Below are 13,065 nucleotides of genomic sequence, written 5' to 3'. Positions count from 1 at the left end.
ATCATGGCAGTTTGTAATCTTTTTCTTGGGAAACAGTAATCCTGAATTCAGTGATATTTCATATTTCTCTTAGAGCCTTCACAGGACACTTAATATCAAACAGGTCTATCCTAAAGTATTTATAAATTGGCCCTTTAATGTTTTTATTTTCTGTGGAGTGTCATTGTTTAATCATTTACCAATGTCTTTCTGACTTGGAGAATTCATTATCAGAAGTGTGTGGTAAAAATATTGGAAATAGATAAATATCTGTGCTTTTCTTAATTTGAGAGGGTTTAAGACACAGTAAGGGATAAGTAAAGAAATACACATATATTTGTTGTCTCTTAGACAGGAGAGAAGAGTAGAGATGATGCTTTGGAAGCCATAAAAGGAAATTTAGATGGATTTTCCAGAGATGCAAAAATGCACCCTACTCCAGCATCGCACCCCAAGAAACCAGGTAGTTTTAAGAGGCATTACATTTTTCTTTTCTTGGATGGTGGTTTATGTAGTCCCTGTTTGTTTACCTGGCCATTATATGTGTGTGTGAAAAGTCAATGCAGAACTCTTCCTTCAAGCTGAGTACAAATTTGGATGTTCTCAAATGTACAATGGCTTAAGAGCTCTAGTCTGGATAACTGTCTTGGGAGGAAAAAAACCTCTTTGTCTTCTAATTAAATATCAGTATGAGGCCGGGCGCGGTGGCTCACGCCTGTAATCCCAGCACTTTGGGAGGCCAAGGCGGGTGGATCACAAGGTCAAGAGATCGAGACCATCCTGGTCAACATGGTGAAACCCCATCTCTACTAAAAATACAAAAAAAAATTAGTTGGGCACGGTGGCGCGTGCCTGTAATCCCAGCTACTCAGGAGGCTGAGGCAGGAGAATTGCCTGAACCCAGGAGGCGGAGGTTGCGGTGAGCCGAGATCACGCCATTGCACTCCAGCCTGGGTAACAAGAGCTAAACTCCATCTCAAAAAAAAAAAAAAAAAAAGAAAAAAAAAATATATCAGTATGACAATTTCACCTGTAAGTTTTCTGTATATAAATATGTAAACATTAGTAAAACCTATTTACTCAGAGCAAATGTAATAAAGGAGTTTACCATTTAATTCTCATTGTTTTATAGTAACTTTTATGAGCTAGTTCTGATTTCATTATTTAATGTGATGAAACTTAAAATTCTTAAAATGCCTTATTTTAAAAAATCATAGGTATAATAATGTTCCTCATGAAATTTTAGTTTCTCTAATGCAGTTCTTTGTAGTTTTTAATCAACATTTATTGTCAGGTAAGTAAAAAGAAATGTGCCTATTTAGAGCAAGGTAAAGGGATTTGGGTGAGAGAGTGGTTGTTCTTTTGAACACTTAGCAGTTGAAATGAGTCTTGTCTTTGCATAATTGTTACCGCATTCTTTTTAAAAATTCAACATTTCAAGCCAGGCACCATGGCTCATGCCTGTAATCCCAGCACTTTGGGAGGCCGAGGCAGGTAGGATCACTTGAGGTCAGGAGTTCAAGACCAGCCTGGCCAATGTGGTGAAACCCTGTCTCTATTAAAAATACAAAAATTAGCTGGGCATAGTGGTGCAAGCCTGTAGTCCCAGCTACTCAGGAGACTGAGGCACTAGAATCGCTTGAACCTGGGAGGCAGAGGTTGCAGTGAGCTGAGATCGTGCCACTGCACTCCAGCCTGGGTGACAGGGAGACCCAGTCTAAAAATAAATAATAATAAATGTGAAGAAGCAACAATAAAATAGTATTATTAATGAGCTTCATATTAAATGTAGCTTCTGTAGAACAGGTTTATTATAATTAAATGTAAATAAAAAGCCACAGTGCTTTTTTTTTTTTTTTTTGAGACAGTCTCGCTGTGGCACCAGGCTGGAGTGCAGTGGCGCGATCTTGGCTCACTGCAACCTCTGTCTCCCAGGTTCAAGCAATTCTGCCTCAGCTGCCTGAGTAGCTGGGACTACAGGCATGTGCCACCATGCCCAGCTAATTTTTGTGTGTTTTTAGTAGAGATGGGTTTTGACCATGTTGGCCAGGATGGTCTCAATTTCTTGACCTTGTGATTTGCCCGCCTTGGCCTCCCAAAGTGCTGGGATTACAGATGTGAGCCACCATGCCTGGCTGACTTTTTTCTGTTTTTTTTTTTTTGTGAGACGGAGTCTTGCTCCGTCACCCAAGCTGGAGTGCAGTGGCACAATTTCAGCTCACTGCCATCTCCACCTCCCACGTTCAAGTGATTCTCCTGCCTCAGCCTTCCAAGTAGCTAGGACTATAGGCGCATGCCACCACGCCCAGCTAATTTTTGTATTTTTAGTAGAGATGGGGTTTCACCGTGTTAGCCAGGATGGTCTCGATCTCCTGACCTTGTGATCTGCCCACCTTGGCCTCCCAAAGTGCTAGGATTACAGGCATGAGCCACTGCGCCCGGCTGACATTTATATCTTTTAGTGCCAAAGATCTTTTAAAGGTAGTCTTCAGGAGGGATTTACTTTCTTAAATTGACTATAGTTGTTTGATTCAGCACTTTATGATATCCTAGTGTTGATACTTTTCACAAGAAAATATCATCTTAGTAATGTGTTTAATGTTCTTGTCTTGGCTGGGTGTGGTGGCTCATGCCTGTAATTCCAGCACTTTGGGAGGCCAAGGTGGGTGGATCACTGAGGTCAGGAGTTTGAGACCAGCCTGGCCAATATGGTGTATCTCTGTCTCTACTAAAAATACAAAAATTAACCAGGCGTGGTGGTATGTGCCTGTAGTCCCACAGCAGAAGAATCACTTGAACCTAGGAAACTAAGGAGAGGTTTCAGTGAGCCTATATCACGCCATTGCACACCAGCCTGGGCATCGCAGTGAATCTCTGTCTCAAAAAAAAAAAAGTTCTTGTCTTTTGTAATTTTTATTCCTTATATGGTAACTTTACTGAAATATGATCTATGCAAATGTGTGGATCAGGCATGATATTTCAAAAATTACAAGTTTCTATTGTGCATTATTTCTTTCTGAATTTCTTAGTAAATAATGGAATTTAGTCATCATAGTATATGTCTGTCCAAAATTTATTCAGCACTGTATCAGCAGGTTTTCTTATATCTGATGTATATTGGTTTAAGATAATATTATCTAGATAAACAGATTATTTCGACTTCGAAAATAATCATCACTTTGATGTAAACCATTAATGGTCTCAGGGGAAAAATTATTGATCTAATGAAAGAAAGACAGTCAAGGCCAGGAGCTTGAGACCAGCCTGGGCAACATAGTAAGACACCATCTCTATGAGAAAAAAAAGAAAAGAAGGAAAGAATTAGCTGGGCATGGTGGCATGTGCTACTCAGGAGGCTAAGGCTGGAGGATTGCTTGAGCCAAGGAGTTTGAGGCTGTTATGATCATGAGCTATGAGCATGCCACAGCACTTCAGCCTAGGTGATTGAGCAAGAACCTAAATAAATCTCTAAAATAAATGAATAGATATATACATTTTTAGTTTTGCCTTTTTTGAACCAAATGCAAAATAGCTATTAAAACTCCCCTTTAAAATAAATGAATAGATATGTACATTTTTAGTTTTGCCTTTTTTGAACCAAATGCAAAATAGCTATTAAAACTCCCCTTTAAAAAGACTCAAATTTGTGTATAAATAGATATCAAAGTGTTTTACCTGCATCATATAATTCCATTTGACCATTGTTACTTGTTATTTCTTGTTCACCTCCACTATTTATGTTTCAATATATTCTTTCGGAATTGTACTACATCTTAATTTCTTTTTCTCTGTTGGTTTCCATTTTTGTGTGTTTCATTGCCATTTTCCGTTTTGCAGATTGCCCCACATCTCATTCTACTAAAACTGTCTCCCCATCACCTGCCTTTCTTGACGAAGAAGAATTCAGTGACTTTATGCAGGGGCCTGTCGAAGTTCCCCCATGTGGGCCTTCTTCCATGTCCCAGCCCTTTCAGTCTTTCCACCCCTCCACCCCACTTGGCCAGTTGCATACACGGAAGGCTGGGGCTGGGACACAGCCTCTCCCTCCAGGTCAGAGTCCAGTGCCTTTTGCCTTACATGGTGTCCCTGGGCAAATTTCTTACTTCTCTACTGCTTCAGCCTCACACAATATACCGAAAGCAGGTAACTCTTAGCATTATTAATGAAAATATTCTTAAGATATCCTGGCATAACTTATATCTGTTATATAAGTAGAATAATCCAGTGATGTTGGCAAATGTGTACATGAATGTATGACTGCTGTTGAAATTTAACAAAATAAGAGTCTAGATTTTTAAGTTCTTGGGTCTTCACATTCCAGAAAGGTGGTTTAAAACTTTTGCTCCTCAACTAGGAGCAATTTAAACTACCATATAACTTTAAAAGGAATCTTCTGATTTTTCCAGAAGATTGTTGTTTGGGAGATTCACCAATTTCATTTTCTTAAGATTAAGGAGCTAGGAAAGGCTTCTTTAGAAAGTGTTCTTTCTGGTTCAGTGACAGAGCACTTGGGTGCAAAAGCCCAGGTTGTTCATTTGCTAGCAATTTGTCCTTAGATTTTGTCATCTATAAAATGAATAGAGACAGCTACACATCCTGGCTTGAGACAGTGCTGGGAGGGATCTTGGCAGACATGTACTTAGTCCAGACTTTCTCATTTGATGGACATAGAAACAGAACAAGAGATGATGATGGTGTTACTGGCCAGAGGCCTCCCTAGGAGTTAGTGAAACTATTAGCTTATGTAGATTGTCAGATTTCAAAGGTAGTGCTCCTTCCACTACACTCTTCCACCTACTGTCTCATAGAATTCTTCAGAATCACGGTAGGATGATTATGTTTAAGTTCTCTGAAATCTCTAAAGTCTCTCAAGTCCTATACAGATGTGTGGCGATTGAATTATTTCAATGTTACGTTATATGTGACAGGGCCTTCCTTTTAGTATATGGGGATGAGGTGGGCACCGTGGCTCACGTGTGTAATCCCAGCACTTTGGGAGGCTGAGGTGGGCAGATCACCTGAGGTCAGGAGTTACAGACCAGCCTGGCCAACATGATGAAACCCTGTCTACTAAAAATACAAAAATTAGCCAGGCATGGTGGCGGGCATCTATAATCCCAGCTACTCAGGAGGCTGAGGCAGGAGAATTGCTTGAACCTGAGAGGCAGAGGTTGCAGTGAGCCGAGATTGCACTAGTACAATCTACAATTTTTTTTGAGACTCCATCTCAAAAAAAAAAAAAAAAAAAGAATATGGGGGTGGAGATTGATGATTGAGAGAAGATTAGATATATACAGTTATATACAAATAATCCTTCATGCTGTTTGTTTAGGCCCTTCCTTGGAGGAGAAGCTCCTAGTAACTTGTGATATAAGTACATCTGGGCAGGAACAAATTAAATTAAATACCTCTGAAGTTGGCCACAAAGCCCTAGGCCCAGGTTCCAGTAAGAACCATCCCAGTTTAACGGCCAGTAACGGGGGTGCTGTAGATGGATGTGTAAGTGGTACCACCACTGCCGAGGCAGAAAAGACTTCAGATCAAAACCTGTCAATTGAAGACAGTGGTGAGCTCATGAAACATTCAGCAAAAAACTTGTTTAACCAAATGTTGCTCAAATGCTAACACCTTAAGCATTAATCTTCAAATGTATGCTGCTTGATTTTGCTAATCAAAATTTTGCTTGAAATATGTATAATGCATTCCTTTCTCCAATTAACCCCTAAGATTTTGCTCTGAATTCTTTCAACACACTGTTACTCTTTTTAAAAAATGATTTTGATAACTGGTTTTCTTAATTGGAATCATTTCTGATTTAAAATTTTCTTTCCTTTTATTTTATAAAAGCTCTCATTTTTCCCCTTATACTTTCTGTTCTTCCATAAAGGTTGAAAAGTTAAAATATAACTGGAAAAGTCACCAATGAGAATATACTTTTACTTTCTCTAAAATAAATCATATGCACCACTGCCTAAAAGATGTAAATTTTATAAATTCAACCCTCAGAAATAAATGAGAATGTAGGCAGCCTAGGAGGCAAACTTTTGGAGGATATTTTACTGGACAAAAAACCCCAAAAGTCCTGTATATTTAAGACAGCGGTATCATATGTAGGGTTAAAAAAAAAAAAAAAGAATGAAACTTTGCAAAGAAATATTAGTAAAAGCTGTAAGTAAAGCTTGGACAATTAAATCTTTTTAATTGACATTTATCTGATATAATTTTAAACTATCATCTGTCATGTTTTTTCCCTTAATTTGTAATACATGTTAAGTGGTGCAAGGCTGATATGATTTAGAATATTGATTTGATACATTTTAGTTTTTGTATAATTCACTCTTTAGAACATAGTTACTGTACAATAGTTGCTTAGAAACCAAATAATTTTATTCTGAATCAGAGGGCGGGGGACCAAATATTTAATTGTATTGGTGACTTTTTGAGTAGTGCTGTTTATAAAAAACATGACTCAATGTGATTTCCCCGTCTTCTCCATGGACCACTATATACATTCATGTTTCTTATCTTCTAGGTGTGGGAGTATTTCCCTCACAGGATCCTGTTCAGCCCAGAATGCCTCCTTGGATTTACAATGAGAGTTTGGTTCCAGGTAAAAAAGCTTCTTTGCCTAGGATTCCCATCTGGATATTTTGCTTTAAATATTGTAAATGTAGTTGTAAGTATTTACTGTTGTAGTTACAAAAATGTAGAAGGAATTCTCTTTTTTTTCTAAAAGCACAGAAATTAAATAAATATCATGTTTCATAAGACTGCCTCATATATGGAATAACTATATAAATGAAGGAGAATAGTTTTGTTTTAATGTTTTATTAACCATCATACTTTTATTTTTAAAAGCTTTCTTAGATTTATCATGCTTTAATGGACATTATCAAATACTTCAGCAATTTACTTATCAAGAATTTTGCTAAAATATGTAATGTAGGGCCGGGCACGGTGGCTCACACCTATAATCCCAGCACTTTGGGAGGCTGAGGCGGGTGGATCACGAGGTCAAGAGATCGAGACCATCCTGGTCAACATGGTGAAACCCCGTCTCTACTAAAAATACAAAAAATTAGCTGGGCATGGTGGCGCGTGCCTATAATCCCAACTACTCAGGAGGCTGAGGCAGGAGAATTGCCTGAACCCAGGAGGTGGAGGTTGCGGTGAGCCGAGATCGTGCCATTGCACTCCAGCCTGGGTAACAAGAGCGAAACTCCGTCTCAAAAAAAAAATATGTAATGTAATTTTCTGAATTCTTAGTTTATATTTTTTAAAATATTCTTTCTATGACTTGTTTGTAATACCATATGAAGTAAAAGACCATGTGGCATCTTTTTTTTCCACATTGGAAGATGTGCAAGATGATGTTTACTTTTTTTTTTTTTTGAGATGGAGTCTGACTCTGTCACCCAGGCTGGAGTGCAGTGGCGTGATCTCAGCTCACTGCAGCCTCTGCCTCCCGAGTTCAAGCCATTCTCCTGCCTCAGCCCCTCAAGAGTAGCTGGGATTACAGGCGTGTGCCACCTCACCTGGCTAATTTTTTTTGTATTTTTAGTAGAGACAGGGTTTCACCATGTTGGCCAGGCTAGTCTTGAACTCCTGACCTTGTGATCTGCCCACCTCAGCCTCCCAGAGTGCTGGGATTACAGGTGTGAGCCACCACGACTGGCTGCATTTTTTTTTTTTTTTTTTTTGAGACAAGATCTTACTCTGTCACCCAGGCTGGAGTGCAGTGGCACGATCTTGGCTCACTGCAGCCTTGACCTCTCCAGACTCAGGCAATCCTCTCACCTCAGTCTCTCAAGTAGCTGGGACTACAGGCAGGTGCCACTATGCCCAGCTAATTTTTGTATTTTTTGTAGAGACGGGGTCTTTCCATGTTGCTCACGCTGGTCTCAAACTCTTGGGCTCAAGTGATCTGCCTGCCTCAGTCTCCCAAAGTACTGGGATTACAGGTGTGAGCCACCGCACCTGGCCTACTTTTTCTTTTCATATATTTTTACTGCTGAGCCAAAAAGAAAAGAAAAAAAAATACTTGGTTGGGTGCGGTGGCTCACACCTGTAGTCCCAGCTACTCAAGAGGCTGAGGCAGGAGAATCTCTTGAACCCGGGAGGCGGAGGTTGCAGTGAGCCAAGATCATGCCACTGCACTCCAACCTGGGCAACAGAGTAAGACTCCATCTCAAAAAAAAAATATCCTGAAAATGCATTTTCTTCTTTAAAAAAGTTTTTAATTTTGATGGGTGTATAGTAAGTGTATATTTTATGGAATACATGAGATACTTTGATACAGACATACAATTTGTAATAATCACATTAGGGTAGATAGGGTATCCATTACCTCAAGCATGTATTTCTTCTTTGTGTTATGAGCATTCCAATTATACTCTTTTTTTTTTTTTTTGAGACGGAGTTGCGCTCTCGTTACCCAGGCTGGAGTGCAGTGGCATGATCTTGGCTCACTGCAACCTCCGCCTCCCGGGTTCAAGCAATTCTCCTGCCTCAGCCTCCTGAGTAGCTGGGATTACAGGCACGCACCACCATACCCAGCTAATTTTTTTTGTATTTTTAGTAGAGACAGGGTTTCACCATGTTGACCAGGATGGTCTTGATCTCTTGACCTCGTGATCCACCTGCCTCGGCCTCCCAAAGTGCTGGGATTACAGGCGTGAGCCACCGCGCCCGGCCCTCCAATTCAATTATACTCTTTAAGCTATTTTAAGTGTACAATAAATTACTGTTGACTGTAGCTACCTTGTAGTGCTATCAGATACAAGCTCTTATTCCTTCTGTCCAACTCAGCCTCTGGAAACCATCATTGTATTCTTAATCTCCATGAGTTCAGTTGTTTTAATTTTTAGCTTCCATAAATGAATGAACATATGTGAAGTTTGAATTTCTATGCCTGGCTTATTTTCACTTAATGTCCTCCAGTTCCAACCATGTTGTTGGAAATGACAGGATCTCAATTTTTTTTTTTGTTATTATTATGGCTGAATTTTGCTCCATTGTATATATGTACCACATTTTCTTTATCCATTTATCTGTCGATGAACACTTAACGTTGCTTCTGAATGTTGATTTACAGATTAGTACAGCCACTATGGAGAAACCTTTATACTGTTCTCCATGGTGGCTATACTAATTTACATTTCTACCAACAGTGTTTTAGGGTTCCCTTTTCTCCACATCCTCACCAACATTTGTTATTGCTTGTCTTTTGGATAAAAGCTATCATAAGTGGGGTGAGATGATATCTCATTGTACTTTTGATTGACATGTCTTTGAGGATCAGTGATGTTGAGCACCTTTTCATGAACCTGTTTGTCATTTGCATGTCTTCTTTTGAGAAATGCCTATTCGGTTCTCTTTTCCATTTTTTAATCAAATTATAGGTTTTTTTTCTACTGAGTTGTTTGAGCTTCTTCTGTATTCTGGTTATTAATCCCTTGTCAGATGGATAGTTTGCAGACATTCTTCTCCCACTCTGTGGGTTGTCTGTTCATTTTGTTGATTGTTTCCTTTGCAATGCAAAAGCTTTTAAACTTGATGTGATCCCATTTGTCCATTTTTGCTTTGGTTGCCTTTCCTTTTGGGTTACTACTCAAGTATTTGCCCAGACCAATGTCCTGGAGAGTCTCCCCAAGTTTTTTTTTAAGTAGTTTCATAGTTTCTGTTCTTAGATTTAAGTCTTTAATTCATTTTGATTTGATTTTTGTATTTGGTGTGGGATGGGGTCAAGTTTTATTCTTCCACATATGGATGTCTGTTTTTCCCAGCACCATTTATTGAAGAGACCCTCCCCGATGTATGTTCTTGACACCTTTCTGAAAAATAAGTTCACTGTAGATGTGTGGATTTATTTCTGGGTTCTGTATTCTGTTCCATTGGTCTCTGTGTCTCTTTTTATGCCATTACTATGCTGTTTTGGTTACTATAGCTTTGTAGTATAATTTGAAGTCAGGTAATATACAGTAATGTACTAAAATGCCTCCAGTTTTGTTCTTTTTGCTCAGGATGGCTTTGGCCATTCTGGGTCCATATAAATTTTAGGATTATTTTTTCTGTTTCTGTGAAAAACATAATTGGTATTTGATAGGGATTGCATTTAATCTGTACTACGTATTGCTTTGGGTAGTATGGAGGTTTTAAAAATATTGATTCTTCCAAAACATGAACATGGAATAGTTCTCTGTTTTTATGTCCCCTTCAATTTCTTGCATTAATGTTTTATGGTTTTCATTCAAATGCATTTTCTGACACTACTCATAATGACAAAAGGCTGATTGTTACCAAAATCATACGTACAGTTCTGTTGTACATAAAAATAATGGCTTTTCTTCCAACTGCCTATTAGACAGTTTGCATCTTTTCTTCTTCTCTGTCCTCAAGCCAAACAAGCGAAATCTAGATCTTGGTGTATGTTGGAGTTTTATCCATTTTCTGCCAATTTGTATTACTTTCTCCCCTCCTCCTTTCAAACATACATGCACGCATACTTTCTAGTCAAAATATGTGTTCTTTTTTTTTTTTTCCTTTGAGACAGAGTCTCACTCGGTCACTCAGGCTGGAGTACAGTGGTTCGATCTTGGCTCTCTGCAACCTCCTTCTCCCAGGTTCAAGCAATTCTGCCTCAGCTTCCCAAGTACTGGGATTACAGGCGTGTAATTAACCACGACGCCCAGCTAACTTTTTTGTATTTTTAGCCACCATATTGGCTAGGCTGGTTTTGAACTCCTGACCTTGTGATCTGCCCACCTTGGCCTCCCAAACTGCTGGTATTACATGCATGAGCCACCGTGCCAGACCAAAATATGTATTCTTATAGAGAGCCTACTAACCTGTACTCCATACTCATAATCCCAGATGTAAACTTTATGTTTTAAATATTTTTCTCTGTTTCCCTTAGCCCTACTTACTTTTGTTTCTCTAACTAAGCTTGCTAGATTTAGTAAGTAACCATACAGAATGCCCAGTTAAATTTGAATTTCAGGTCAACAGCAAGTGATTTTTTAGTATAAGTGTGTCCCATGCAATATTGGCATTATTTTTGCCCTATCTCTAACAACGTTTCCCGCTTAGTCCTTTGGAAAATTCGTGTTATTGTCAAAAACTCACCAACCGTACCCCCCTTTTTAACACGTTTTTTCTGCTTCCTCACCATGACTGAAACCAGGTCTTTCCTTGAAGGCTGTATTTCAGTGGTTTCTCTCACAACCTCTAATTTACTGGAAAGAGTGATGTTGGTATAATTCTTACTTCCTGTTGCTCTTTTCAAACTGTTCCCACCATCATTACTCTACAACTTCTCTTGTAAAATCCAAAGCATGCTGTCTCGTTACAGTTTTCTGAATTATAAGACTTTGTCTTACCTCTAGCCTTAAACCTTATCTTTAGTACCAAGCTCCAGACTCTTCTAGGCTCCAGACTCGAGTTGTCTGCTGGACATTTCCTCTTGAATATCTCAAATATATATATATATATATATATATATATTTGTAATGGAGTCTTACTCTGTTGCCCAGGCTGGAGTGCAGAGTGCAGAGGCATGATCTTGTCTCACTGCAACCTTCGTATTGGGGTTCAAGCAATTATCCTGCCTCAGCCTCCCAAGTAGCTGGGACTACAGGCACATGCCACCATGCCCAGCTAATTTTTGTACTTTTAGTGGAGATGGGATTTCACCATGTTGGCTGGGCTAGTCTCAAACTCCTGACCTCAGATGATCCGCTGGCCTCAACCTCCCAAAGTGCTGAGATTACAGGCATGAGCCACGTGCCCAGCCGCACTTGAATATATTTAAATCAATTTGAACTCTGACATGGCTTCGGTTCTATTAAAGCATTTCGAAAATTATTCTTGTATACCAACAATGGCACCCCAAAAACTGAATCACTTGTAATGTGTTTCCATTTGTAATCTGGTCTTCCCTTTAATAGATACCTATAAGAAAATCTTAGAAACCACAATGACTCCAACTGGAATAGATACTGCTAAACTGTATCCCATTCTGATGTCATCTGGACTTCCCAGGGAAACTCTTGGACAGATATGGGCCTTAGCTAATCGAACTACACCTGGCAAACTTACAAAAGAAGAACTTTATACCGTTCTTGCCATGATAGCAGTAACACAGGTAAACTGTGTTTCTTAAGTTAGATCAAATAACTTTATTAATATAAATTGAAACTATATGAAATCTCTTTTACTATGTTGTATAACTCCTTGTACATTAAAATTTGATCATTTTCAGTTTATAGTACTTGAAAAATGTACAGTTTATATGATATGCATAATAGTAAATTATTTCCTTGTTTAAAGACTTTTGCTTTGTTTTGTTTTTGAGACTGAGTCTCATTCTATTGCCCAGGCTGGAGTACAGTGCCTGCTACTACGCCTGGCTAATTTTTGTATTTTTAGTAGAGACAGGGTTTCACCATGTTGGTCAGGCTGATCTTGAACTCCTGACCTCAAGTGATCCACCCATGTCAGCCTCCCAAAGTGCTGGGATTACAGGTGTGAGCCACAGTGCCCAGCCTAAAGACTTTTATATATATTAACATTTTCTGAACTTGAAAGTTAGTCAGTAATAACTGAAATTACTCTGTCTCTTGAAGTCCTTATCTAAACTTTCGTACATGTAGATAAAGTATTCTCAGTCTGGTAGCAGTTTTTCTTTTATTGCAAAGTCATTTTAAATGATTTGATCATATAGAATTAACCAAACTTGTTAGAAAGATGTCAGAACTGATATATGTTGGCCATTTCTTTGTTAAATATTAGGTTTGTATTGACCTTGTAACTTTTTTTTTTTTTGGAGACCGAGTTTCGCTCTTGTTACCCAGGCTGGAGTGCAATGGCACGATCTCGGCTCACCGCAACCTCCGCCTCCTGGGTTCAGACAATTCTCCTGCCTCAGCCTCCTGAGTAGCTGGGATTACAGGCACGCACCACCATGCCCAGCTAATTTTTTGTATTTTTAGTAGAGACGGAGTTTCACCATGTTGACTAGGATGGTCTAGATCTCTTGACCTCGTGATCCACCTGCCTCGGCCTCCCAAAGTGCTGGGATTACAGGCG

The 13,065-nt window shown here is 39.1% G+C and overlaps 1 protein-coding gene across 9 annotated transcripts in view; it reads left to right on the top strand.

The window, feature by feature from the left end:
- Positions 1 to 13,065, top strand: part of SYNRG (synergin gamma) — a 96,086-nt gene that overhangs the window by 25,119 nt on the left and 57,902 nt on the right. For 5 of the 9 annotated variants that reach the window (XM_064378455.1, XM_064378456.1, XM_064378454.1 and 2 more), the window contains exons 6-8: positions 331 to 442; positions 6,512 to 6,589; positions 11,925 to 12,121. In XM_064378455.1, the coding sequence (XP_064234525.1) occupies positions 331 to 442; positions 6,512 to 6,589; positions 11,925 to 12,121 (387 nt within the window). Of the gene's footprint in view, positions 1 to 330; positions 443 to 3,816; positions 4,123 to 5,311; positions 5,546 to 6,511; positions 6,590 to 11,924; positions 12,122 to 13,065 lie in introns of all 9 variants that reach the window. The other 4 variants (XM_064378449.1, XM_064378448.1, XM_064378447.1 and 1 more) reach the window with 2 other exon arrangements.

Source organism: Aotus nancymaae, unplaced genomic scaffold (genome assembly GCF_030222135.1).
Source record: "Aotus nancymaae isolate 86718 unplaced genomic scaffold, 86718_ANA_hifiasm-v0.15.2.pri h1tg000018l, whole genome shotgun sequence".
Lineage (NCBI taxonomy): Eukaryota > Metazoa > Chordata > Mammalia > Primates > Aotidae > Aotus > Aotus nancymaae.
The sequence above is the reverse complement of the archived record's forward strand: the minus strand, read 5'-3'. Positions and strand labels throughout refer to the sequence as shown.